The 24,643-nt window shown below is 36.9% G+C and overlaps 3 protein-coding genes and 2 pseudogenes across 4 annotated transcripts; 2 read left to right on the plus strand and 3 right to left on the minus strand.

Moving 5' to 3' along the window:
* Positions 1 to 1,887: 1,887 nt before the first annotated feature.
* LOC104760719 (dirigent protein 2 pseudogene) lies at positions 1,888 to 2,591 on the plus strand (annotated as a pseudogene).
* A 2,581-nt stretch (positions 2,592 to 5,172) lies between these two features.
* On the plus strand, positions 5,173 to 10,393 carry LOC104760721 (kinesin-like protein KIN-7J). Its single transcript, XM_087499016.1, has 12 exons — positions 5,173 to 5,498; positions 5,589 to 5,678; positions 5,762 to 5,862; positions 5,968 to 6,081; positions 6,169 to 6,250; positions 6,323 to 6,390; positions 6,471 to 6,533; positions 6,637 to 6,761; positions 6,845 to 7,181; positions 7,283 to 9,352; positions 9,431 to 9,711; positions 9,802 to 10,393. The coding sequence occupies exons 1-12, from the start codon at positions 5,324 to 5,326 to the stop codon at positions 10,142 to 10,144; spliced, it is 3,849 nt and encodes a 1,282-aa protein (XP_087355142.1). The 5' UTR covers positions 5,173 to 5,323; the 3' UTR covers positions 10,145 to 10,393.
* Positions 10,263 to 14,195, minus strand: LOC104771368 (protein ACCUMULATION AND REPLICATION OF CHLOROPLASTS 6, chloroplastic). The gene is made up of 6 exons (XM_087499017.1): positions 13,050 to 14,195; positions 12,723 to 12,947; positions 12,375 to 12,635; positions 11,303 to 12,293; positions 10,820 to 10,953; positions 10,263 to 10,715 (listed from the first exon to the last, which is right to left on the minus strand). The coding sequence occupies exons 1-6, from the start codon at positions 13,545 to 13,547 to the stop codon at positions 10,425 to 10,427; spliced, it is 2,400 nt and encodes a 799-aa protein (XP_087355143.1). The 5' UTR covers positions 13,548 to 14,195; the 3' UTR covers positions 10,263 to 10,424.
* A 2,923-nt stretch (positions 14,196 to 17,118) lies between these two features.
* On the minus strand, positions 17,119 to 19,947 carry LOC104760722 (uncharacterized). Of its 2 annotated transcripts, none has more exons than XM_010483684.3 (13): positions 19,540 to 19,947; positions 19,342 to 19,432; positions 19,060 to 19,255; positions 18,878 to 18,968; positions 18,681 to 18,716; positions 18,503 to 18,604; positions 18,277 to 18,407; positions 18,136 to 18,184; positions 17,971 to 18,060; positions 17,835 to 17,888; positions 17,590 to 17,655; positions 17,398 to 17,495; positions 17,119 to 17,315 (listed from the first exon to the last, which is right to left on the minus strand). In XM_010483684.3, the coding sequence occupies exons 1-13, from the start codon at positions 19,615 to 19,617 to the stop codon at positions 17,249 to 17,251; spliced, it is 1,149 nt and encodes a 382-aa protein (XP_010481986.2). In that variant the 5' UTR covers positions 19,618 to 19,947; the 3' UTR covers positions 17,119 to 17,248. The 2 variants fall into 2 exon arrangements, with proteins under 2 accessions (XP_010481986.2, XP_087355683.1); XM_087499557.1 differs by having other exon boundaries at positions 18,503 to 18,609; positions 19,540 to 19,846.
* A 202-nt stretch (positions 19,948 to 20,149) lies between these two features.
* LOC104760723 (pentatricopeptide repeat-containing protein At5g42450, mitochondrial pseudogene) lies at positions 20,150 to 21,976 on the minus strand (annotated as a pseudogene).
* Between the last annotated feature and the right edge of the window lie 2,667 nt (positions 21,977 to 24,643).

The following is a 24,643-nucleotide window of genomic DNA, read 5'->3' on the forward strand; positions in this document are numbered from 1 at the left end:
GACCGTTGGATATTTATGGTGTCTCTCGAAAGACGAGCCTGGCATTTACAAAAAGAGCTACTATAGCAATTTCATCCCTAAAGGCAAACCGAGACAATCTGTACCGAGCAGGCATATTACGGACGATTTAAGTATGCCCGCCGATCGCAGAAGGACTGCCACTCTCCGGACTAAGAGGGGGACTATTGTTGGATATGGGCTACGCCCAATATGCCACTCGGCCCAACGAGACTCATTAGTTGTATTCTCGGCCCGACGAGATTGGAAGCAAGTCACTAATTCCCGCAAAGGGGCAGTCTCAGGAATTCATGAAGGGAACCCTAGACTCCTCTAGGTCAACAGTCTCCTATAAAAAGAGAAAGCATTTATTGGGATTATCATCCTGACCCGCGGACAATACCCACAGAGCAATACTTTGCATCGAAAACTGCTATTATCTTTCGTATAATTCGTCTTGTTTTCAGTTCGTCATTTTAAGCTTACCAGTTCGTCTGTGAACCAACAAGCTCTAATTCGACTTATTTAAGTGACGATCTCACGTTTTCCCGATTAATAAAGAACTTGCTCGCTCTTTCCCACTAAATTTTATTTGTTTAAACAGTGTAATCCCCGGTACAAACAGTCAGGTGCTCTAATTGATTTACAGTATGTGGATCCATAAGAACATGGAAAGCAATTGTGCGAATGGGGATCGACGATCCTTCCTTTAAAACTTGGAAGTTATGTCCATTGCTAACATCAACATGGCATCACAATGTGGATTTGGAATTAGTTTAAGATGAAAAAAATAGAAAGTGATTCGGCAGCCTGTGAGAAAACTATATTTTGATGATGTATTGTCCTTAAAATAGAAGGTGACTTTACAAATTGTGAGAAAACAAATATTTTGCTGATGGTCGACCTGAGAGGTCTCAGTGAGTTTCTTTTATAATTAGTAGTAGATGTTATGATATTTACGCAGAAATGAAAATTTGTTTACGTAAATGGACAAAGCCAACAAGGATCCATACATGGTGTTGTTCCAAGCCGATTCCTCAGAGCCGGGAGACGTACGTGGGTGGATCATTCATGGTGTACAAACAAAAATCATTTACTATATTATATTATGTGGTTACAACTATGTCAAACATCTTTAATCTTTAAATTTTATACATTTACTATATATAAATACATATATATATATATATATATATTTATGTATATTAGAGTCCAAAAGTGTCTCGCATCCGTTAGGATAAAGACTTTTGACATTATATAAAGGACGTGATAATCACCTCTTAAGCTAGTTTTTGGATTAAGTTGGGTCACGTTTCTAATACAGTATCAAAGTCCATATCTAACGGGAAAAAAAAGTTTTTCATTTATGTGGCATATTTAAGTGACATGTTTTGTTGTGATATCGAATTGTTGGATTTCAACTGTTTCTGTTGGACTATATTCCACCCATATTTTCAGAGAGACTATTAGTCAGAAAATAGTAACCCTTAACTTTTGAGCTAGTTTTTGGATGAATTAGGCCACATTAATTAATGATGTAGCTAATTTTTTTTTATCGAATATATGCAGAGTATCACAATGCAGAATCTTGTTTTTATTCTTATTTGTCTTTGCACTAAAAAAAAGGGAAAAAAAATCATTTTTGTCTTTTGTATTGCGGGAACGTTCTTATTTGTTTGTATATACCTCATCGTTTACATATTTTATAGTATCAAGATTTGTACAAGTGGAAATATCTAGTTGTTTATAAATTGAACAACCTAGTTACTTCCTCGTCAACGGACATGTTGTTGTCACCAATCTGGAAACGACATAAACACAAATATTATATAAACCCAAAGTTGAGTACTGATCTTGTTTTGTGTATAAATAAATCACATTTCCATATACAACAGCCTGAAGTATCATATTTTTTTTAACCTTTGTAGCTACAAACAACGAACATGGCTAAACGTTTTCTATTTCTTCTTTCTCCCTTCTTAACTATTCTTCTTCTTGCCGTAACCGTTACAGAATCCGAAGCGTACGCGACAACGACGACGCCATATCAAGGCTATAAGCCGGAGAAGTTCACCCACCTCCACTTTTATTTCCATGACGTCATCTCCGGTGACAAACCTACCGCCATCAGAGTGGCTGAAGCTCCCGGAACAAACTCCTCTGCCATCAAATTTGGAGTGATTATGATCGCTGATGACCCCTTGACTGAGGGACCCGACCCGAGCTCGAAGGAAGTGGGGAGAGCTCAGGGGATGTACGCATCGACGGACTTGAAAGACTTAATCTTCACGATGGTATTTAACTTGGCTTTCACGGAAGGACACTTCAACGGAAGCACCCTCGCGATGTATGGACGGAATGCGATAATGACGAAGTTGAGAGAGATGCCGATCATTGGTGGAACCGGCGCTTTCAGGTTTGCTAGAGGCTATGCACAGGCCCAGACTTATAAGCTTGTTGGTCAAGATGCCGTGGTCGAGTATAATGTCTTCATCTGGCATTAGTTATTTGGGATCGTATAGTTGCTGTTTACTGTATTTCGAAAATAAATTGTTTCACTTTGGTTATCTTATATATATATATCGTTTTGGGTCTTTTTGATTTGTTGTGTTGTTCCAAGTTTAAAAGGTGTAGTTGTTTGAATATGTCGAGAATTGAGATGTGTGTTTGAGTGTCTGGTGGTAATTGGAAATTTCTGTTCTTACTATGGGTCCCTATTTTAGAAATCGCTAGTTGGGCGGTCGGGGTGGACCTAGCGCCTAGAGAAAAAATCGGGGATTAAACGGGATTAATCGGGGACTAGTTTTAGGGTTTTTCTCCATTTTATGTATATATATTAGTTATATAAAGATAAATTATGGAAACTAGAATTGGTCTAGTGGTTCTGACCGTTGATATGACTCTAAAGGTCATGAGTTCGAGCCGTTACACATTTTTGGCTTGTTTTTTTATCTTAAGTCTTAATAGAAGGTATAAAAGTCATTTTACTATCATCTTCTTCCTTTTTTTCTGGTGGCCGAATTTTTTTCTTCGTTTTATTCACTTTTCTATTTCTTTTTCTCTAAAATTTTACTTAAAATCAATAGATCTACTCAAATGCATTTGATCTACTTAAATGCATTTGATTTGTCTTCCGATTAGAACAAAATCTCGGCAGCCGGGCACCGCCGAACGTCTTTCCGGCGAGGAATCGGCCGCCTTGACCAATTTTTAGAACAGGGCTATGGGTGCGTATGGGACATATAAGATGTAGATATTGGTGAATGAGTAAACGATTGGAAATTTTCTGAGTGAGTAAACGATTAGAAATATCAAATATGATATAAGTGGTTACAATGTTTTGTTAGATATCAATAAAAAAATTTGTGTCTAAATGTCCATCACTAATATTATATGAACATACAGATGTCAAAAACTTAGGTACATTGGATCAAAATATAATTTGTTTTTAATACCCGTAACTTAAAAAATAGTAATTTTTTGAAACCACTTTCAAAAATATTTCTCTTTAAAACTTTATTAAAAATACATGTGTGAATAAAAATTATACCGCTAATTTAACCAGAAAAAATAAGATCAAGCGTAATAGACTCATACACAAAATACCTTTATATGTGTAAACTGTAAAACCTTAAATTCCTGATAAATATCTAATAAATAAATACCTTATAAATATCTTATACCTTGTAAATATCTTACAAATACCTTAAAAATTTATATAAATTTTGTTGATGCAATTTTGATTTTCTATTTGGTTCACTATTTTTTTCTGTCAAAGAAAACAAAGAGGAAAAGTTCCAATGGAAAAAAGCCCATTCCACATTAACCCGGGTAAGTCTAGCTAGGGTTACATGCGTGTATATATATAGATATGATATCATGGATTCAGATATTTAGAGAAATATAAATAGACGAGAACAGAGAGTTCTAAAAGAGAAAACTCATACCAGAGACGTAATATTGAGAGGTCTATATGTTTCTTGTGTGACAAGTAAACACTTAAAACCCTAAATCTCCTTAAAGAGAGGGACACTGTGTGACGAATTCCTACTTGTGTGCGTTGTGGATACCGCTAATTTAACCAGAAAAAATAAGATCAAGCGTAATAGACTCATACACAAAATACCTTTATATGTGTAAACTGTAAAACCTTAAATTCCTGATAAATATCTAATAAATAAATACCTTATAAATATCTTATACCTTGTAAATATCTTACAAATACCTTAAAAATTTATATAAATTTTGTTGATGCAATTTTGATTTTCTATTTGGTTCACTATTTTTTTCTGTCAAAGAAAACAAAGAGGAAAAGTTCCAATGGAAAAAAGCCCATTCCACATTAACCCGGGTAAGTCTAGCTAGGGTTACATGCGTGTATATATATAGATATGATATCATGGATTCAGATATTTAGAGAAATATAAATAGACGAGAACAGAGAGTTCTAAAAGAGAAAACTCATACCAGAGACGTAATATTGAGAGGTCTATATGTTTCTTGTGTGACAAGTAAACACTTAAAACCCTAAATCTCCTTAAAGAGAGGGACACTGTGTGACGAATTCCTACTTGTGTGCGTTGTGGATACCGGTATAAGTACAAAAATTAGAGGGCTAACATAACCTCGAATCGTTTTGAATCGTTTCGCTGCAAAATATATATTCAGGTATAAATTCGAAATCTTATCATCTAAAGTTAATCTAGTTACACAACAGTTGCATTCGTAATTTTTGTATCTATATATCGTTATATACCGGTACGGATTTTAACATGAACATTCTACAACTTATAGAGGTAATAATAATCGCACTTAGGGTATGCTAGTGGAATAATGTCAAACTATATAAGAAGAAGAACAATAGAGAGATAGAATAATGATGCCACCAACGTTTTCAGTTGTGTGTTTGACGAGGCCTTGTTATAAGAATTGTTTTCAATATTTGATTGGATACAATTTTGTCTAATCTATATTTTGATCTTCGTGGCGACTAATTTGTGTTAAGAGCTACGACAGGTCATAGATTTGTACCGTTAGCGGAAGAGTAAAAGGGTACAATCTGTCGACATTCTTATTTTAGGTTTTAGAGAATATATAGATGTTTGTTTAAGGAAGAAGAAACCCCAAAAAAGCCTTTTCACCTATTTTGGGATTTTACCTGACTCGTTTCTCTTCTAGTTACAGATTTTACCTGACTCTTGTTTTTCTTAAATCAAATTTTGTTCTCAATCTAAACCTTTTGTCTCTCTCCCTCTCAAGGAAGGGGTTCCAATATTGTTGAATCTTCCGGTAGGAATGTATTGAAGAAAGAGAGGGGCGTTATAAAATGGCTAGTAGCGGAAAGGGGGAGAAGATATTGGTTTCGGTAAGGGTAAGACCGCAGAACGAGAAGGAGAAGGCGAGGAATGATATATGCGATTGGGAATGTGTAAACAACACAACAATAATATGCAACAATAATTTGCCTGAGAGATCTCTCTTCCCCTCCACATATACATTTGGTAGGATGTTCAGAAATATTCAAAGCTAAATTAAGCATTGTGGAATAAATATAATGATGCTAAGAAAACAAGTTTTGGAATTTTTTACAGATAAAGTGTTTGGATTCAGTTCTCCCACGAAACAAGTCTATGAAGATGGAGCCAAGGAGGTTGCTCTTTGTGTTCTCGATGGAATCAATTGTAATGGAAACACAACCTCGAATATTTCAATCGAACTTTTCTTTGTAACAATGAATTTGGTTTGACACATTTGGTTTTTGCAGCAAGCATTTTCGCATATGGACAGACAAGTAGTGGGAAGACATACACAATGAGTGGCATCACTGAATTTGCAATGGATGACATTTTTTGTTACATTCAAAAGGTTTGAACAAGAACCCTACGGCATTGATATCTCTTTAAACTCTCTCTCTCTCTCTCTCTGTCTCTTATTGCCAAATAAACCACTCTTCTTTTTCATTTTCTTCAGCATTCAGAACGCGAATTCACTCTCAAATTCTCTGCAATTGAGATCTACAATGAAGCTGTGAGGGATCTCTTAAGTGGGGATAACAACCCACTGAGGCTTCTCGATGATCCAGAGGTACACATTACTTGTTTTTCGATGTTATGATATACACTCTATCATATATTGTTAGACCCACTCATTTCCATCCGCTTGCTTTACCAGAGAGGAACCGTCGTTGAGAAACTTATTGAGGAGACCATCCAGGACAGAACACATTTAGAGGAACTTCTTACAATCTGTGAGAGTGAGTAACACGCCAGGCTTACAAATATTTCAGATAAGTTGAACGTTAACTAATGTATCAGTGTTGTTGCAGCTCAGAGGAAGATTGGAGAAACCTCTTTGAATGAAACTAGTTCAAGATCACATCAAATACTCCGGCTGGTACTGTCAAATCAATCCATCCCTTTTTGTTTGATTCCAACTTTTCATTCTCGCTATGCTAAACGATGCATTTCTTGCAGACGATCGAAAGCACTGGTCGAGAATATTCTCCTGACAACTCCAGCACTCTTGCAGCGTCTGTGGTATTGTACAATTACAATCATTAATTACTGTTTTAGATTGATTGAGCTTTTTAACCTTTTTCTTTTTCTGATGACAAATGTTTTTGATTTTTTGCCTCTCAAGTGCTTCGTTGATCTGGCTGGAAGTGAACGTGCTTCTCAGACTTTATCTGCTGGTACAAGATTGAAAGAAGGTTGTCATATAAACAGGAGTTTACTTACTCTTGGAACAGTCATCCGCAAACTAAGGTTCGGATATATGTCATTAGTAAAATCCTCTTCTACAAAAGTAGTGGTGTTTTAACAGACAGTGTAATTATTTTGAAGTGCAGTAAAGGTAAAAACGGGCACATACCGTTTCGAGACTCAAAGCTTACTCGGATCCTTCAGAACTCTTTGGGAGGAAATGCGAGGACAGCTATCATATGCACTATGAGCCCTGCACGTAGCCATGTTGAACAGTCGAGAAACACCCTTCTCTTTGCAATCTGTGCTAAAGAGGTGACGACAAATGCTCAGGTCAATATGGTTGTGTCTGAGAAGGCTTTGGTGAGGCAATTGCAAAAAGAACTGGCTCGAATGGAGAATGAGTTGAAGAATCTAGGATCTGCTTCTGGAGACTCTGACTTCTACTCTTTGCTGAAACAGAAAGAGGAAGTGATTGCAAAAGTGATTCCACTGATCTCTTGAATGCTTCTTTATTACATTGCTCTCCTTTTCCCACTAAGAAGTCTATTTAACTCTTTGAAACTTCTGACCAAAAACTGCAGATGGAGGAACAAATGAAAGAATTAAAATGGCAACGTGATGTAGCTCAATCCCAGGTGGAGAATTTACTTAAATCATCAGCAGAAGAGCGGTCTTCTAGGATGGATGAACAATCCATGTTTAGCTCCATGGATTTTGATGCCGATCTCCGAAGAAGAAGCTATGATTTAACAGATCTTGGAGAACCTATCAATAACTTAACCAAGAGGAACTTTGAGTTATTGGAAAATACTGAAGAAGATGATTTCCTGCTTGATGATAATACGCCTCAATTTTCGAGGCATAACCTGTACGATGGCTGGGAGGAGATGGTTCAAATAACAGACGAAAAACTGGAAGATGTGTGCAAAGAAGTTAGATGCATTGAACCTGAAGCTGAGCTGAGTAGTGGACAACCAGCAGCAGGCAAAAGCCATGTCTCACAAGACGACATAGTTGATAAGAAAGCTATCTCTGAGGTTCTCTCACCTAGGAAGGAAGAAACATTACCAACTCTAGAATACAAAGAAAGCTATAACTATATGGGTAATGAGAAAGCCGAGAATAAAGACGTGGAAATTAGCACACCTACAGAAAAGGAAGAACCTTTATCAGCTCTGGAATACGAACAAAGCTATAACTCTTCCACGGGTAATGAGAAAGCTGAGAGTGAAGACATGGAGATAAGGACACCTGCAGGAAAGGAAGAAACTTTATCAGCGGTAGGATACGAACAAAGCTATAACTCTTCTACGGGTAATGAGAAAGCCGAGAATGAAGACATGGAGATAAGGACACCTGCAGGAAAGGAAGAAACTTTATCAGCTCTGGAATACGAACAAAGCTATAACTCTTCTACGGGGAATGAGAAAGCTGAGAATGAAGACATGGATATAAGAACACCTGCAGAAAAGGAAGAAACTTTATCAGCGCTGGGATACGAACAAATCTATAACTCTCCTACGGGTAATGAGAAAGCCGAGAATGAAGACATGGAGATTAGCGCACCTGCAGAAAAGGATAATGTTGACTTATCCTTGAAAACTATAGATGTAGAGTTGTGTCTAAACGCTAAGCCTGAGATATATGACTTAAATTTAAAGAATTCGGATTTGGAGATGGCTTCATCAGTTGAAGCTCAAGAATCACATGAATTTGTGAAAGAAGACGAACAAATGAAGAAAGAGGAAAGGAATATGAGTCCTTCCCCAACGCAAGCTGAGCAATGCTCAAATAAAGAAGAAAATGCTCAGTCAGAACAACAATCAAAGGAAGACTGTGAATTGATTTCATTCCCTACGAAGAAGCAACCAGAAGAGACAGTCGAAGTGGAGTTAACACCCGATGATGCTAAGTTAGATGAGGATGCGACATCTGGAGATAAGTGGGAGAGAGAACTGCATCAAGACACCAACAGAGATTACAACGAATCATCTGTCTGCAAAAATATTGGGACAGATGATATTGACAACAACACTTCTTACATGGCTTTGAAAGAAAAAGTTAAGGAGATGCAGAAGAAAATTGAATACCTTATGAGCATGCACACAGCAGAACAACAACTGTCACCCTCCTTTAGAAGAGAACTTAAGAGTCCAGAATATTTTACTACCAAAAGAAGCCGAAGTTGCAGAGAGAATCTCTTGAGTGTTAGGTCTCCTCATTGGTTTGAGAATTTGGAAGTTAATAATAATACATCACCTACCTGGAGAATGATGGAGCTAAAAGCGTCTCCTGGAAGACCAGTAAGCAAGACTTCCAACACTTCGAGCGTTTCCTTTGATTCAGGGAGTTCAACCTCCATTGATGCGCGTAGCCTGAAAGACTATGATCCTGAGACAGGCAACAGCTTCCATGAATTTGTAGCAGGGCTTGAAGAAATGGCAAAGCAGCACCACTCAATTGACTCAACGCCGGATCTAGATTTTGGGATTTCATATGCACCCACAAGAACAGAAAGAATGGAGATCGGACCGGAAAGCCCTACATATAGCATTAGAGGAAACAAGAATGCATTGCCAAATCCTCAGGATATAAATGAAGTAACCACAGATGCCACCAATCAATCAGAGAGAGAGCAGGCTGATGATTTGGTAAGTCAAAAAAATCTTTTCTAGGGGAGACAAAATTTTGTGTCGTTTCTCAACAGTTTGAATGATCACCAAATGCAGGTTGAAGAAGAAAAACCTAAGGAAACAGATTCCACAGCGGCTTCCCTGGAGAAACTACAGTTAGCATCTAATGGACAACATTCAACCAATTCTTCAGACTTCGAGAGACAACGAAGGCAAATAATTGAGCTTTGGGGAGTGTGCAATGTACCATTGGTTCATAGAACCTACTTCTTCTTGCTCTTCAAAGGCGATCCTTCTGACTATGTTTATATGGAGGTTGAACTTAGAAGGCTATCTTTTCTGAAGCAGACGATGTCTAATGACATGGAAGCATCAAGGTTTTTTCCTGGAACATTTTTTCAACAAGTCTCATCAATATCAATCATTTAGCCATATTATGCTAACCAGTTCCTTTGGTTTCTAATCAGGATACAAACAGTGAAGGCGCTCACACGCGAAAAGGAATGGCTTTCCAAACAAATACCAAAGAAGTTTCCATGGAGCCAAAGAATAGAACTTTACCAAAAATGGGGTGTGGAGGTGAACTCAAAGCAGAGAAGCTTGCAGGTGGCGCACAAATTGTGGAAAAACACCCAAGACATGGAACACATAAAAGAGAGTGCTTCTCTTGTGGCTAAGCTGCTTGGATTTGTTGAGCCATGTCGAATGCCAAAGGAAATGTTTGGCCTCAGCTTGTTACCTAGAACCGAGAACGTAAAATCATCTGGCTGGAGATTTACCAAATCCTTCTCTAGAGCACGTTTGACCTGATGATAACTAGAGCACGTTTATTCTACATAAACCAGACAGGAGTCTCCGAACTTATCCTTATATTGTGAAAGGCTTGCATGTAAGATAAGTCAAAGTTCCGGACATAAATTGTACCTGATTGCGAAAGAATTCATATTTTATCACTCATGTCATAGAATAGATCAAGGATGAGGATGTGCCAATAACGTTACTTTTCTGTGTTCATTTATAAACACTAACTTAGAGAGAAAATTTACTAAACAAAGAAAATATTGCAAGCTTAAGTATGCTATATGGCATATTATGATGCAAGCACAGAGCCCTCAGTGATTTTCCACCCTGACTTGGACCAGAAGACTTCGTATCTTGTTGTGTAGGTTCTGACATCTGTGGCGTTGTTTTCTGGATGAACCAAATCAGATAGACAAGCAGACTCCTCCAGAGTTGCTTCCACCAGAGCCCGGGTTCCATCTGCTGAGACTGTCACACTGTCAACAGACAGTTTCAACAGTGTATAATCATATACCAACCCAAGCTGCGCAGTTTCAGCTGCTCTGTCAGTCCATATCTTCAGCATTCGCCCATCCAAAACCTATAAATAACCAGAATCATAAAAGGCACCAGGCAAGTTCCAAACAGTACAACCAGGTCAACAGCTTTCGCATCATCGATTGAACTGCGGACCTATTCCCTTACCTCTGGCAACATTTCTATGCGGTGATCATGCCCAAAAGCCTGAGACTTGATCTTCTGCCACTTGGAGACTATACTCTCTGCAGTCCTAGCATCCATTCTGGGAAGTGCTTCTGAATCCTCAGTTCTCGCTGACCCTAAATTAGAAAAAGATTGTACAAAGCCACAGTAAGATATGTGATCCTACGTTATCCTAAACAGATATATTGATAGTGAAATCGAAATTTCTGTCTACAGTTTCATCAAAAAATTCAAGCAGTGAATGTACATGTTCAGAGTGATATTTACTCAGTAACTTGTTAATCTCGGTAATACTTTTGGGACGTATGTAAGTAAATGAATAACTTTCTTTCTTGTCAAGAAATTGGAATAGTTTTGAACAACTCCAGGGGAAACTCAATTATCTTGGGAACTATGTTCTAACCTCACAAAACATGATTATTTTGAGTAATGAACTTAAATGAAAACTGCATCGTTTAATCATACCTATGGTAGCAATGTCAGATTCCATAGAAGAAGGCATATCCTTGCGTTGAAATGATGAGCTGCTTCTTTGAGGCAAATACTTCTGGGTGAATAGTGAAATCATTCCAATAGCCACACCAGCAGCTAGGATCTTCACACTTGCCTCTTTTACCATATCGGCAATGGAATTATCAACAGTAACTGCATCAATGCTACTCTTTGAGACCCCACCTTGAACTACATAATCGTATGTATCAACGTTCTCAGAGGGTCTTTCATTTTCTGTAATAAAGACAGCAGGCTCACCATCATGGCCTACGTTGTTACCAACAAGATCTACACTATACACCGTCTCCTGCGCATCCTTGGGTTCATCTGAGGTTCTATCTGCATAGCGAGAAGAAAAAACTTTCTGCAGTGCCTGCAAAGCACTAGCTTTCACATGCTCGGCTCCCATCCTTGCCATTGCTGCAGCAGCAGCTAAAGGAGAACCCTGAACTACCTCCACTCTTTCCAAGTAACTCAAAACCATGGGATCATCATAATAGTCCCCAAGTTTAAAATTTTTATCTTTGGTGTCTCTGAACTTAGGAAAGACAACCCCTGCCAACCAGGTTTCCAACAATTTGCAGAGTCCAGGGAGATCATCATTGTCATCACGATTTGAATTTTCCAAGACAAACTCCACAATAGCTGGATTCCTATATTGTGAATCCTCACTGTCTAAGCCCAGCCAAGTACGGCATTCATCAACTTTGCCTAAAAGCAGCGCACAGAGTCCCCTTTCCAGACCAAAGTCTATCTCCCAATTATTCCGTGTATCATACAACATCGCAGGAATCTCCATAGCCATTACTTTAGCCTGCTGAAGTTGCTCGAATTGTCTATCAGCATCCTGTAACAGGCGTGGTTTCTTACCAATAAAAGCTTGAGCCACAAGCGCAAGTGCAACTTCATAAACTTCAAATGACTCGGCTGGAATATTGCTTGGAGTAGCTACAAAAAGATCAACCTACAACCCAGGGACATAAATGAGAATGAGGAACTTAGTTGAGTCGTGATAAAGAAAGAAGAAAAGTATCGAATTGTACACCTGCTCAACAGCTGTCATTCGTAAAAAAGCCTCATTCATAAACTTTTCACGGGTTAAATCCCCAACAAGAGCTGATGCTCCACCTCCTCCAACAGACCACAAAATATTGCGTACACCTCTTAAACCATTTACTCTTTTTTCTGCGTACTCATCACCAAGCGGTAAGCCAAGAAGCTCCAATACATAACGTGGAGTGATCTCTTCCAAAGTCTCATCAATTTGTGCACGTAAATCTGGTGCAAGGCTACTTGCTCCTTCCTCCTACACAAAACCCAAGAACAAAAGTATCAATCCAAAACTAACGCATCCAAATTCATCAAACTATCCCAAAAAAAAAAGTCAAATTACCTGCAAAAGCTTCAGAGCCTCCTCAACAAACTCATAACCAGTAATAAAATCAGGTGGATCCAATGCCATGGCATCCCTGGAGATATCAAGAAACGCAAGCGCCATAACTAAAACCACATCTTGCTTAAACGACTTAGGTAACCTCTCCTTAAGCAGAGCTTCTCCTACCCGAAGAACAACCTCAGTCTCACCAGCTTCTTGCAATACACAGAGAGCACCAGGAACCTTCAGTAGATATCCAAAGAGAGAACATGAGAAAGTTCTTTTATTTATCCACTTTAGGAATCAAAAAAAAGAAAAGATTATTCCGAATCGAATTGAAATTACCTTTTCCCAAGGCACCTCAGTGATGACTGTAGCTTCCTCATCATCAACAAGACCTTCATTGTACTCTCTTCTAGACCGAGGATTCGACAGAGTTTCACAAGCAGCTTGAAGAATCTGTCTCCGGCTGATCAAAGCGTCGTCACTAAAACCAAATTGAGGCGGTTTCGAAACCCTAGCTTCGAATGCTCTTCTGATTCCATCAGTTAAGAAATGCGTTTGAGCTCCCAATACCTGGTAGAAATCGATGGGAATGGGAATGTGTCGTCCGGGACGATCAATAGATGGTGGCGGAGAGACGAGAGTGGCGGTGGAGACGGAGGAGGAAGAATCGGAGGTGAAATTGAAGTCGGAGAGAAGACGGTCGGCCCATTTGCTGGCGGAACAAATAGTAGTAGTATTGGAGGTGTTATGACTACGCCGGAGCTTCGTCGTCGCCGGTGGTAGTCGACATAATTGGAATGGGAAGAGGCCAATGCCGACGTGACTCAAAGCTTCCATGGGAGAGAATCTTTTTGGGTCCTCTAATTACGAAATTTCATTTTCTTTGTTTATTTTCATATACCGAAGAAAGAGGGGTCGGTCGTTTAGGGTTTATGGTACTTTGTTTATGATTATTAAGTTTTTTTAATAGAAAATGGCGAAATTTTAAAGGCCAAAATTATAAATAAAACTAAGAATATAGCAGATAATTTGAAAAAAAAAATTAGAAATAGGATTAGAGATAATTAAAATTACTAGTGGTGGTGGTGGTGGCTCGAGGTAGCTGGCGATCGGAAGTGGAAGTGGTGGGCGGCTTGATGACAGCCGGCAGCCGAAGTTGGCCGGCGATTGGAGGTGGAAGTGATGGATGGTGATCGGTGGCTGGACGGGATTGGAGGTGGTGGTCGGCGGTCGGAGCTGGCCGACGACCAGAGGCTGAACAGCGGCCAATGGCTGGATGGAAGCTGGTGGTTGGACAAAGGCCGGTGGTGGTGGTGGCGGCTGGAAGTGGTGTTAGGTGATTGTAGGAGGTGGTAGTTTAGGGTTAGTTTTAGAAATCTTATAGAAAATATAGACAATATAAGCTTTTAGTGGTTACTATAGTCAATGAGTGAATTATTTAATTTTTTTGTTATACAATGCAATTCCTCAAATTTTAATTCTGTTGATAAAAAAAATGGCGAACTATACAATTTTGAACCAAAAAAAAGGGGAATAAAAGCAATACTACAGTATTACTACTGTATAAATTCTTTTCTAATTTACGATTAAATTTAATTTGTAATGATTTCTCATGAAATATTTTCATTTCATTTCATGGTTGAAGAATGTTAAACATATTCAAATAAAAAAATTGTTAGGTTGAGACTCGGATTTAAATTTTGATTTATGAAGAAAATTTTTACAAGATATTATAAATATGAAAAAATAATTGTATATGCAGCATAATTATCAAATTTACAGTAACAATATATTGAATATGATGGTTTCTCGTTTGTTAATATCTTAAAATTCAAATTACATATTAAAATGATGTAGTTGTTAAGAATATTCGAGAATAAAAATGTAATTGCAAAAAACTATATATAAACCTACAGAAAATGATAAATCTATTCTATTAAAGCTAAAGTACTCACTAGACTCAAATTGGACTGTGACTTTGTTTTGGTAGGTTTTTCAGTAAATATGATTAGAGAATCACTTAATTTAAGTAAATTAACTTATAGTTTCGATTTATCTAAATGACCATTATACCCTTGGGTCGATCACTTAAAACTAACCGCGTCGGGACGCGGATCATCTCTGACCCGAAAATAGAAGAAAAAAATTTGTGGATCTGTTTGTTCTCCAAATTAATAATTTTCGGATCATGTATATTATTTGATTCAAGAATAGTTAAACACACAACCAAACAGGAAACTGGTATCAGAGTATTTAATGGCTTCAGTAATATCAAATATTAACTGCTACCATACTTAATCCCTATAATTATTATGAATATTAATAATAATAAGAAAATCTTTAATACTTATCAATTGTGACTTTGTTGCTTCCAAAATAATCAATAAATTAAATACGAAATTTTATATATATGTAACCTTATTTAATTTGCTTTTATATTGTGAGATATTTACGGAAACAACAAATCAACTTAATACAATTAAATAAAAACAAATCTTCATTCAGTTTAGTTTTTTTAATATTTTCTTAACGAAATTATAGTAATTAATTATGATTAGTATAGATGGAAAAAATAAAAACCGCAGAAATTATATATATGTAAAGTTGTAAACTAATTTACAGAAAATGTGTATTGTATATCCCACATCGACTAAATATTTTGGAATATGGTTCATAATCACTATAAATATATGACTAATATGTTTTGAGTACAAATGAACAGGAAACTTGGTTTATCAGATATCCAAATTTAACAGTTTAATTTGGTTCTATATTTGAGCATATTTAAACTTTTAAAAAGTAAACATATTATAATATATTTACGTTTTTTAAAATTTTTTAAGAGATTATAAATATTTAAATTTTTATAGAATGTTTAAATTATTATAAATATTTGAACTCTGTCGAAAGAAAAATATTATAATATGTTTAAGTCTATAAAATATTTAAGTAATATTAATATTTTCACTCTTAAAGATTTTAAAATATAAAAAATGTTTGAGTTAAACCCGCTAAAACATGTATTTTTATCAAACTATAAATTAAATTGGTTTTTTTATTTGCTGAGATTTGATATATCAAATATTATATTAACTTCTAAATGATAACCAATATATATTTAATCTCACTATAAATACAATGGTTTCCTAACGATTGAAATATATCTCGCACTAAAAATAAGCAACTTCTCCTTTTTCGACGACAAACCAAAATAAAGAAAAATTCATCCTCTTACAAAACTACTATTTGATATTGTGGTGTGTCTATCATCTTACAAAACTACTATCCGATAATGCGAAGTATCTATTCTCTTACAAAACTACTATCCAATATTGCGGTATGTCTGTTTCCGTGAAAAACTACATTTTACAAACTACTTACTCTATTAAAATTTCCAATTTACTGTATAACCCCAAATATACAAATAAACACTATATAAACAAATAAAATAAGTCAAAATAAAAAATGACATTATAAAATACAAATTACAAAAAAAGTAATTAACAAAATATATAATCTCGTGCTGTAGCACGGGATATCACCTAGTTACTAAATAAATTTAAAAGACAGTTGTACATTTTCTTAATACAATGGGCTTGTTCGTTTGGTTGACACAGGCGGTTGTGGCTGCGACAGCGGCTGCCTCTACGTTTTTAACCGTTGAATCGAAACAACGTTTGAAAATGTTAGATGCAGGTCACAGTATTTGCTGCAGCGTCATGACGTAGGCACATGCAGCAAGCAAACGAACAACTATACCTGTGTCTGCCACAGCTGCAAGTACTTACAGCAAACGAACAACAGTCGCAGATAGTTACGGCAGCGAAACGAACAACAGTCGCAGATTGTTACAGCAGCGAAACGAACAACAGTCGCAGATAGTTACAGCAGCGAAACGAACAACCCATCTTTTACTATTAGTATTTTCAAATAGCATCTCATATAATTATATATATATATATCATAATCTATTCAGATTTAGTATACTTGGAGATTGTAACATCTGGAAAAGATCGAGATAGTGAATCGAAATCTCGTCTTGAAAAGGAACTGAAATGTAAGAACAAATGACTTGGTACAGATTATGTAGCTCCGTTAAGATGATCTCATACTGACACTTATCTATGAGTCAAGGAATGAAACATACATGATGTTGTGTATCTTTCACTAGACATGTCAGGTCGATCCGTCATTGAAATCTCAGTTACCTTCTTAACCGGTAGTTCAACTCTTACCTTCTCTTAATCGATTGAAAACCAAAGACTTAATTCTAGAAACTTCAAACTCTCCGAACCACAAGCCCCTCTCGATCCCTTTTTTCTCTTTTCTAATATGCAACTGAAGTCTGTAAATTGAAAACTTTTATGACTGGAAAAAGGAAACAGAGCTAATCGAGAAAATGTTGAAATCAAGGAAAAGAGCTTTTAATTGTCATTTAGTATTTCCCTTGAAACAGAAATGTACTCCATTTGAGTTAACATAGCAGGGGGAGTGTGACAAAGATATTTAATACAAACTCACTTTAGGCAGCAAATACTCTAATGTTGGAGCACAACTTCGTTACAATATTTTTTGAAGTTCACAGCCTCATCGGTCAAGAAACCACTGTAAAAAGTAGTACGCTCTTGAATGTTAGGATGGAGAATTAGTTAATGAGATATCTAAGAAAGAGTCCAAAGAGACTAACCACAGTCGCTCAGCCATTCGACCCACTTCCCATCTTGGACTCCATGGATACTCACTGAGGAGGTTTGATTTTACAGGTACGCTCGATTGGTTTAAATGCTGCAAATCAAAAGCTTATCAATTCTTAATACCTAAAGAAATAAAGAGAAACCCAAAGCCTTTTGTTTGATTCAATAACAAATTAGTTTGATACCTGACAACTCTGAAGCATTAGAGTTGGTTGCTGCTTTGGAAATTGAGTTGAAAAGAAGAAATGAACCTACAACAAAGCCAAAACCCTAGTTATCCACTCCTACATATTTACTGTGAAACGAGTTCTCTAGAAGACATGTTTGAAACATGAATAAATGCAATTGAACCCAAAATCCACTTTGGCAAAGCTTGAGTATAATTTGTTTAAAGAAAAAACAATAAGTCCTGAGTAGTGATTGTAATTACCATGAAAGTAAATTGTCCAGAGGAAGTAAGGAATGTAGCCTGACGGCAAAAGGTCTAGCAAGAAAAACAAATAAGAAATTTAAGCAGCTCGGAAATATCTCTAAACATATGCCAAGGTGTACCAAGAAATGCTTACAGGATTAGCTTCAAGAGGTCTTCCAAGAAAAATAGTCAATGCCTCAATAAAACTCCTCCTTAAATCAATTGCAGAAACAGCTTCCTGGATCTAGAAATCAGCTTGATAAGGCCCTCATATCGACAAATTAATTACATATGTGTGAGAAGATTTAGTTCAACTTACTTGTCTCTCAAGGGTTTCTTCGAGATGGGGAAGATATTCAGCCAAGCACCTTCGAAATATAAATTTAAGGGGGTGTTAAACATAGCGATTAGAACATGCATGGCTTGCAGGTATCGTAAACTGTGTGCACATGTAACTTACATCCCGTCCATCCATGGAGGAAGTTTAACATCCTCAACAGAGAATAGCGCTTTTAATTCAGAAGATGACACTAATCTCAAACGAGGTGCTGAAGCTGTTGATTCAAATTTCCGAAGAATCGGGTACACTACCTGCATCCGTAACCAGTTTATTAAGAAGATGCTAGCAATTTTTTAAAAGAGTGAAGAATAGATAAAAGAGACTTATATAGGAACGAGGAGAAAACCTGAAGATAAATTTTCTGCTGATGCTTCCAAGGGCACCCAACCACCATTTTGTTGATGTTCATATCCATCACAAGAGGTACTGCAAACTTGACTTCCTCTGGCTACACTAAAGTTAATAGAAAGTCAAATGCATACAATGCGTCTTACTTCACAAAGAAACTTAAGAGCAATATATACCTTGTCAACTCCTGAAGCCCTTTGCATTTCAATTCCCTGAGAATGAGAAAAACATTAACAATGATAACAATGGAAGTTCTAACTAAAAATGGTGGTTACAGTGACAAGCCTAACAGTAAACGGAAACAATATGCTTAGCCATTCAAACAATATAACACCAAACATTAGCTATGAAGGTGTAAATGCCTGCATGATACCTTGCGAGTTAACACGGTACTAATCTCAAACTTGACGCGATCATCATCAACTTGGCCGACACTCCTTCTTTGGTAAGCCACATATTGATCCCTAAACAAAAGAGAAACATCGATTACTCAAACGCAAAAAACAAAAAAAAAAAAAAGCCTAAAAAAAAAGGGTTAGATTTGAAGGAAACAACCTCAATCCTTGAATGAGAACAAGCAACCGCGTAGAGTCTTCGTTATCCCACTCAGACAAAGCCTTCTTCAGCGAAGATATATGATCATCATCATCAGGAGTAATAGTGCTAGTACACGGCATAAAATCTTCATCGTCGGGTCCAAATACGAAATCAGGAGGATCAAATGCATACTCTGAATTGTAAATAACATCCCCTGCCAACGATATGAACACGAAATTAATAAAGAACCTTCAGCTTCAATTTAACCAAAAATCTCCGAAAGGGAAACAACTAACTTACATTTAATCGTTTCGAGACAGTAAGGTATCACCAAAGTAAAGCGATCGAGGATCTTGGGATTAATCTTGTTACCAGACCAGACATTTTCAATCTACATGGAAACAAAATCGACTTATCAAACCCTAATTCTCTGATCAAATTGAGGAGATGATTCGACGCTTGAATCCGGTTTTGAAATTGGGCGATGTTATTTATTACCTTAATGGAATCAGGAGAGTGATTGAGTAAGTAGTGGAGCTGGTCGGCGATTAGAGGTGGGAATCCTTCGAACGCCATGGGAGGGATCCGGTGGTGGTACTCACGCGCTACCGAGTGGTGGAAACTGGAAAGTTCTTGGAGGTACGGTTAGGGCGCGACGGATCACCGTGGCCAGTTTGGGGTAGACTCAGTAGAGAGATTGAAATGGGCTCACACGATTCATCCACCGAAAACTTTTACATGGGAAAAAGTGAGAGACCAATGTGGTTTTCACCTTTTTTTTTTTTTTTTATCTTAATTATAATTTAGCTAATAAACAAGGCATCTGTACTTGATATAGGCACTGTACAAAAGGCTTTGTACTTGAAACAGTGACTTTCAAACTCTTTTTTTGAGAATGTATGGAACAAAAACATTAGTTGTACTCTTGAGTGTTTAAGGTTGGGCAAACACGTCAATGGAGTTTAAAAATTGTTCCACTTTTCTCTTTCACCCTTCAGTAAATTGAGGAAACCTTTAAATTAATGAGTATCTCCCAACAAAAATCACATTTTGCTAAGCGTTTTTCTTTTCTTATCTGGAGAAGAAAATAGAGAGAGGAGTAGACAGATAGAGAGAGACACATTCTTGTTTTATTGTTTGATTGAAGTAATTTCTATGCAATTCAGTCTTATAAGCTCTTAATATAAATTACAGTACTAATCGGCATAGAAGCCCACAAGGAGATTGTGTTATACATCTTAAGAGTTGCATTCGCAATTTTTAACCACATTCATCTTCCTCTAAGGTGTTGTGTAATAAGTGTCAGCATCCTATACACTTCACCCTTAAGTTCGTTATTCTTGTCAGCATTCACAAAGACACGACCTAACTTCAATCCAACTACATCCTGTGACACGCTTTAAACCCAATTCCTTCATCTTCCTCCTTATCTCTGACACATTCTGCCACTTTCCCGCAGCAGAGTAAGCATTTGAAAGCATTACGTATGATGAAACATCTCTGGGATCCATCTCCAAGATCTTAGACGCTACTAATTTAGCCAGACGCTTGTTTGAGTGAATCTGGCATCCCCCAAGCAACGCCTTCCAAAACCCAATTCCTGGGTCAAGAGGCATACTTTTGATAAGCTCCTCTGCCTCTTTGAAATGACCTGACCTAGAGAGCATATCCACCATACAAGCATAATGCTCTGGTTGTAGCAGGTTTGGATCATCATAACCATTCACTGCTTTTTTAAAATACATGTACCCTTCTTGAATTAGGCCCGAGTGGTTACATGCAAATAATAGTCCAAGAAGTGTCACATTGTTTGGTTTCAGGTTTGTGTCGCTGACCATTTTCTCAAACATGGCTATAGCTTCTTCTCCTCTTCCATTATGCGCATAACCCCATATTATAGAGTTCCAAGATACAATGTTCCGTTCTTCTTCTTGGATCTTGTTGAAAGCCAGAAGACTATCTTCCATGTTTCCACATTTTGAGTAGAAACTTACCAGAGAGTTCCCAATATAAACATTACTAAATTGCTGACCCAAGAACTTAATAACGCAAGCGTGTATACTTTTACCAGCACCCTGAGAGGCTATATTGGACACGGCTGTTATAGCACAAGGGAAGGTTGATTCGTTAGGCATCACCACTCCTTCCCTTAACATATCCACAAACGTATTCACAGCTTCTTCGTTCTGCCCCGTCTGGCTAAACCCTCCTATAACTGCGTTCCAAGTAACAACACTTTTCCCCGGCATTGTTCTAAACAAGGAAAGGGCTTCCTCAAACTCATGTTTCTTAAGGTACCCACTTATCAAATTGGTAATGGAAACTACGTTTGGGTCTCTGGTATCATCAAAACTCTTACGAGCATCTACCAGCGTACTCAGCTTCACATAACAGTTCAAAACAGCACTACCCACAAACACATTCGACGAAAGTCCCACCTTTAATGCATAGCAATGTAGCTGCTTACCCCATTTGATATCTCTCAAAGATGAAGAAGACCCAATGACGGTGCCAAACGTGAACTCGTTTGGCCTTATGCCCAAACACAACAATCTTTTGAAGGCATGACTTGCCTCTACATGCCTGTTTTGCTTCACAAAGCGACCAATCACCGCTGTAGCAGAAATGACATTTATGTCAGGAATTTCGTCGAATGCCTGGTGTGCGTTACAGACCAGATCCGATTCAAGATTTTTGATCGACTTGGGGATAGAATTATGTGATTTGGTAACATGGGCACTTGCAAAAGAGTGAGATTTTTGTAAAAGGAATAGTCTTTGTGATAAAACCATAAGGAAAGAGCAATTAATACTCGTCGTGAACCCAAGAAATGGAGAGAACATTAACAAGCAAAAGAAGTTGCAGTTGTTGTCGCACGCGTTATAAGCATATTATAAGCTAGATTGGCAAAGCGTTTTTGCAAGCCTTATGTGTCAAACGCCCATGCTCTAACGCCAATTAAAAATAATTTTATCCCTTTCACACATGTTAAAGAAAATGATAACTGCTATAACAAGTAAAGCGTTATGACGCTGGATTTAAGAGAGTTTGGGGTATTATTTTTAAATAATTATCACTTAAAATATATTAATTTTGAAACAAAAATATTCTGGTAAAAAAATATTTGACTTGAGTCCAAATAATCAACAATATACTCGAATATGCTTTCAATATTCTTTTATTCAAATTTAAAATTAAAATTTTCGAAAATATATATTTAAAATTTATTCACAAAATCGCTAATTTTACGTATAATATCTTTAATATAATTCTTGATAGTTTAAAAATTTAAGTCTATATATATCAACAGCTCAACCCAATAATTATCACTTCACAAAAGGTTAAGAGATAATTCAGGTAAGGTTTCAATCTATATATTTTAAGCTTACATAAATCCAAACATGCAAACGTTTATTGAATTTTTTTTCCGTGTAGGACAATATGGCAAATCAAAATGAAGGTTCTTCAACACCATCTTCCCAGGTGACCCTCTCTCTTATTTCTTCTTCTTTATTTTTTTTTATTAGTGTTCTAGTTTTCGTCTCTCATATTTTTAAGTGTTTATCAATGTGATTGATTGTATTAAAATATTTAGATAAAATTTGTGTGGAATCGTGAACTGAGTCATGGATTATTGCAATTGTGCAATGATCAAAATGACAAAGGTCACTGGAAGGGTACATGTCTTGACGAAATTGGTCGACAAAGTGTTCGAGCTGAATTTCTCAAACGTTTTGGTTTGGATCTTCCGTGGAAAACTTTCAAAAACCGGATGGATCACATAAAAAAGCAGTACGATGTTTACAAGAGGATCACACGAACAGCTACTGGATTGGGATTCAATGAATTTGGAGAGCTCGACATGTCAGCTGATTGGTGGAATGAGCTAATAAGTGTAAGTAATTTTAATTAATGTTAAACTTATTTCATATTATATATACATACATAAATATAATATTATCTATATTAATACTTTTTATCTTTATATTTGTTTTCAGAGTTGTCCAGAAGCATCTAGGCTAAGGTCACATCCTCTGAAAGACATTCCTCTACTTGATCGTTTGTATGCTCGAGTCAATGTTTCGGTAAATGAGGGATGGCAACCTCGTGCCGGACCAAGTCAACTACGTCCTGATCCACCGAGTCCATTGATACAAGTGAACGACTCGGATGAAGAACTGACACCACTGGGACCGATTGGAAAATCGCGTCGTGGGAAAGGTAAAGATGTAGCTTCATCTTCTCGTAAACGAGCTCAACCAGATAAGTGGGATCGTATCACAACCGCTCTCGAAGACCAAGGACAATTTTGGAAAGGTGGCCGTGAGACTTTTGAATCTCTAAATCCGTTTAGTTGTGCTGTGTGTATGCAAGAGCTCACAAAGATGACTCTTCTTAACCATGAAAGTGAGTTGTATTGGACTGCAATTGATTATCTTGCTTCAGATGAGAATGGTCGCCAAATCTTCATGTCGTTGCCAAATGAAGAAGAGAAGATTAAATTTCTGGAGCGAAAGACTGGAAAATCTGATTGGGCAGCATGAATTAGGAAAATTTTATGAATTTTATTTTGTTTTCTTGCTAATAATCGTGAATATCTTTCATGAATGCTTTGGGTTCTCTTTGTTTTCTAATAATAATCATGTCTTTCATGTTCTCTTTTTTTTCTAATAATAAATTTGTTTTATGAAGTTACGTCCATTTCTTCTTGTGCATTATTGTATACATCCATCTTTACTAGTCATACTACTTTGATGTTGCGTGGCCGACATGCATGATTGTTTTAAACTAAATTTACATTGATTTTACGTGGCTGACATGCATGATTGTTTTTAAAATATTACCTGATTGTGTCACTACTTCTATCTATCAGCTAACATGCATGATATTACTTTGGATCGTATTAACAATTTTTCCTTTTCTTTCTTTTTGCAGGAATTAGCTATCTCTTACAACCAGAATTTGCTCAAAGTAATTGCTTTGTTGATCGAGAGTGAATGCTTGGATCCAAACAGGGATAAACAACTAATGAGAATTGATCGAGGTCGTGGATGGCGCCATACGATGCAAATGATAAATGGTCATGATCGAGAATGTTTCGAAACTCTACGAATGCATCAAGAAATTTTCCAACTATTATGTGGTACATTGAAGAAAGATTATGGACTACGAGATTGTCGAGAATGTGGATTAGAAGAAGCTGTTGCGATGTTTCTTGAAACTGTTGCACATGACGAAGTCCAACGAACAATTGCAACACATTATCAACGCAATCAAGAGACAGTAAATCGAAAGTTTCATGAAGTTTTGGATGCACTGGTTCGCATGTCTCAAGATATTATAAAGCCTGAAGAAAACGAACTCCGACAGGTAAATCCCATTCTGTCAGCTGATAGAAGGTATTATCCTTTTTTTAGTGGTTGCATAGGAGCTCTTGATGGTACACATGTGGCAGTAAGAGTTGGAGGTGATAAGAAATAGAAGTATTGGAACTTACGTAAGCAACATCCTACCATGAACGTGCTTGCGATTTGTAACTTCAAAATGGAGTTTATATATATATACATATGTGGGAACACCAGGAAGGGCACACGATTCGAAG

Source organism: Camelina sativa, chromosome 18, assembly GCF_030686135.1.
Source record: "Camelina sativa cultivar CO46 ecotype springtype chromosome 18, ASM3068613v1".
Taxonomy (NCBI): Eukaryota; Viridiplantae; Streptophyta; class Magnoliopsida; order Brassicales; family Brassicaceae; genus Camelina; species Camelina sativa.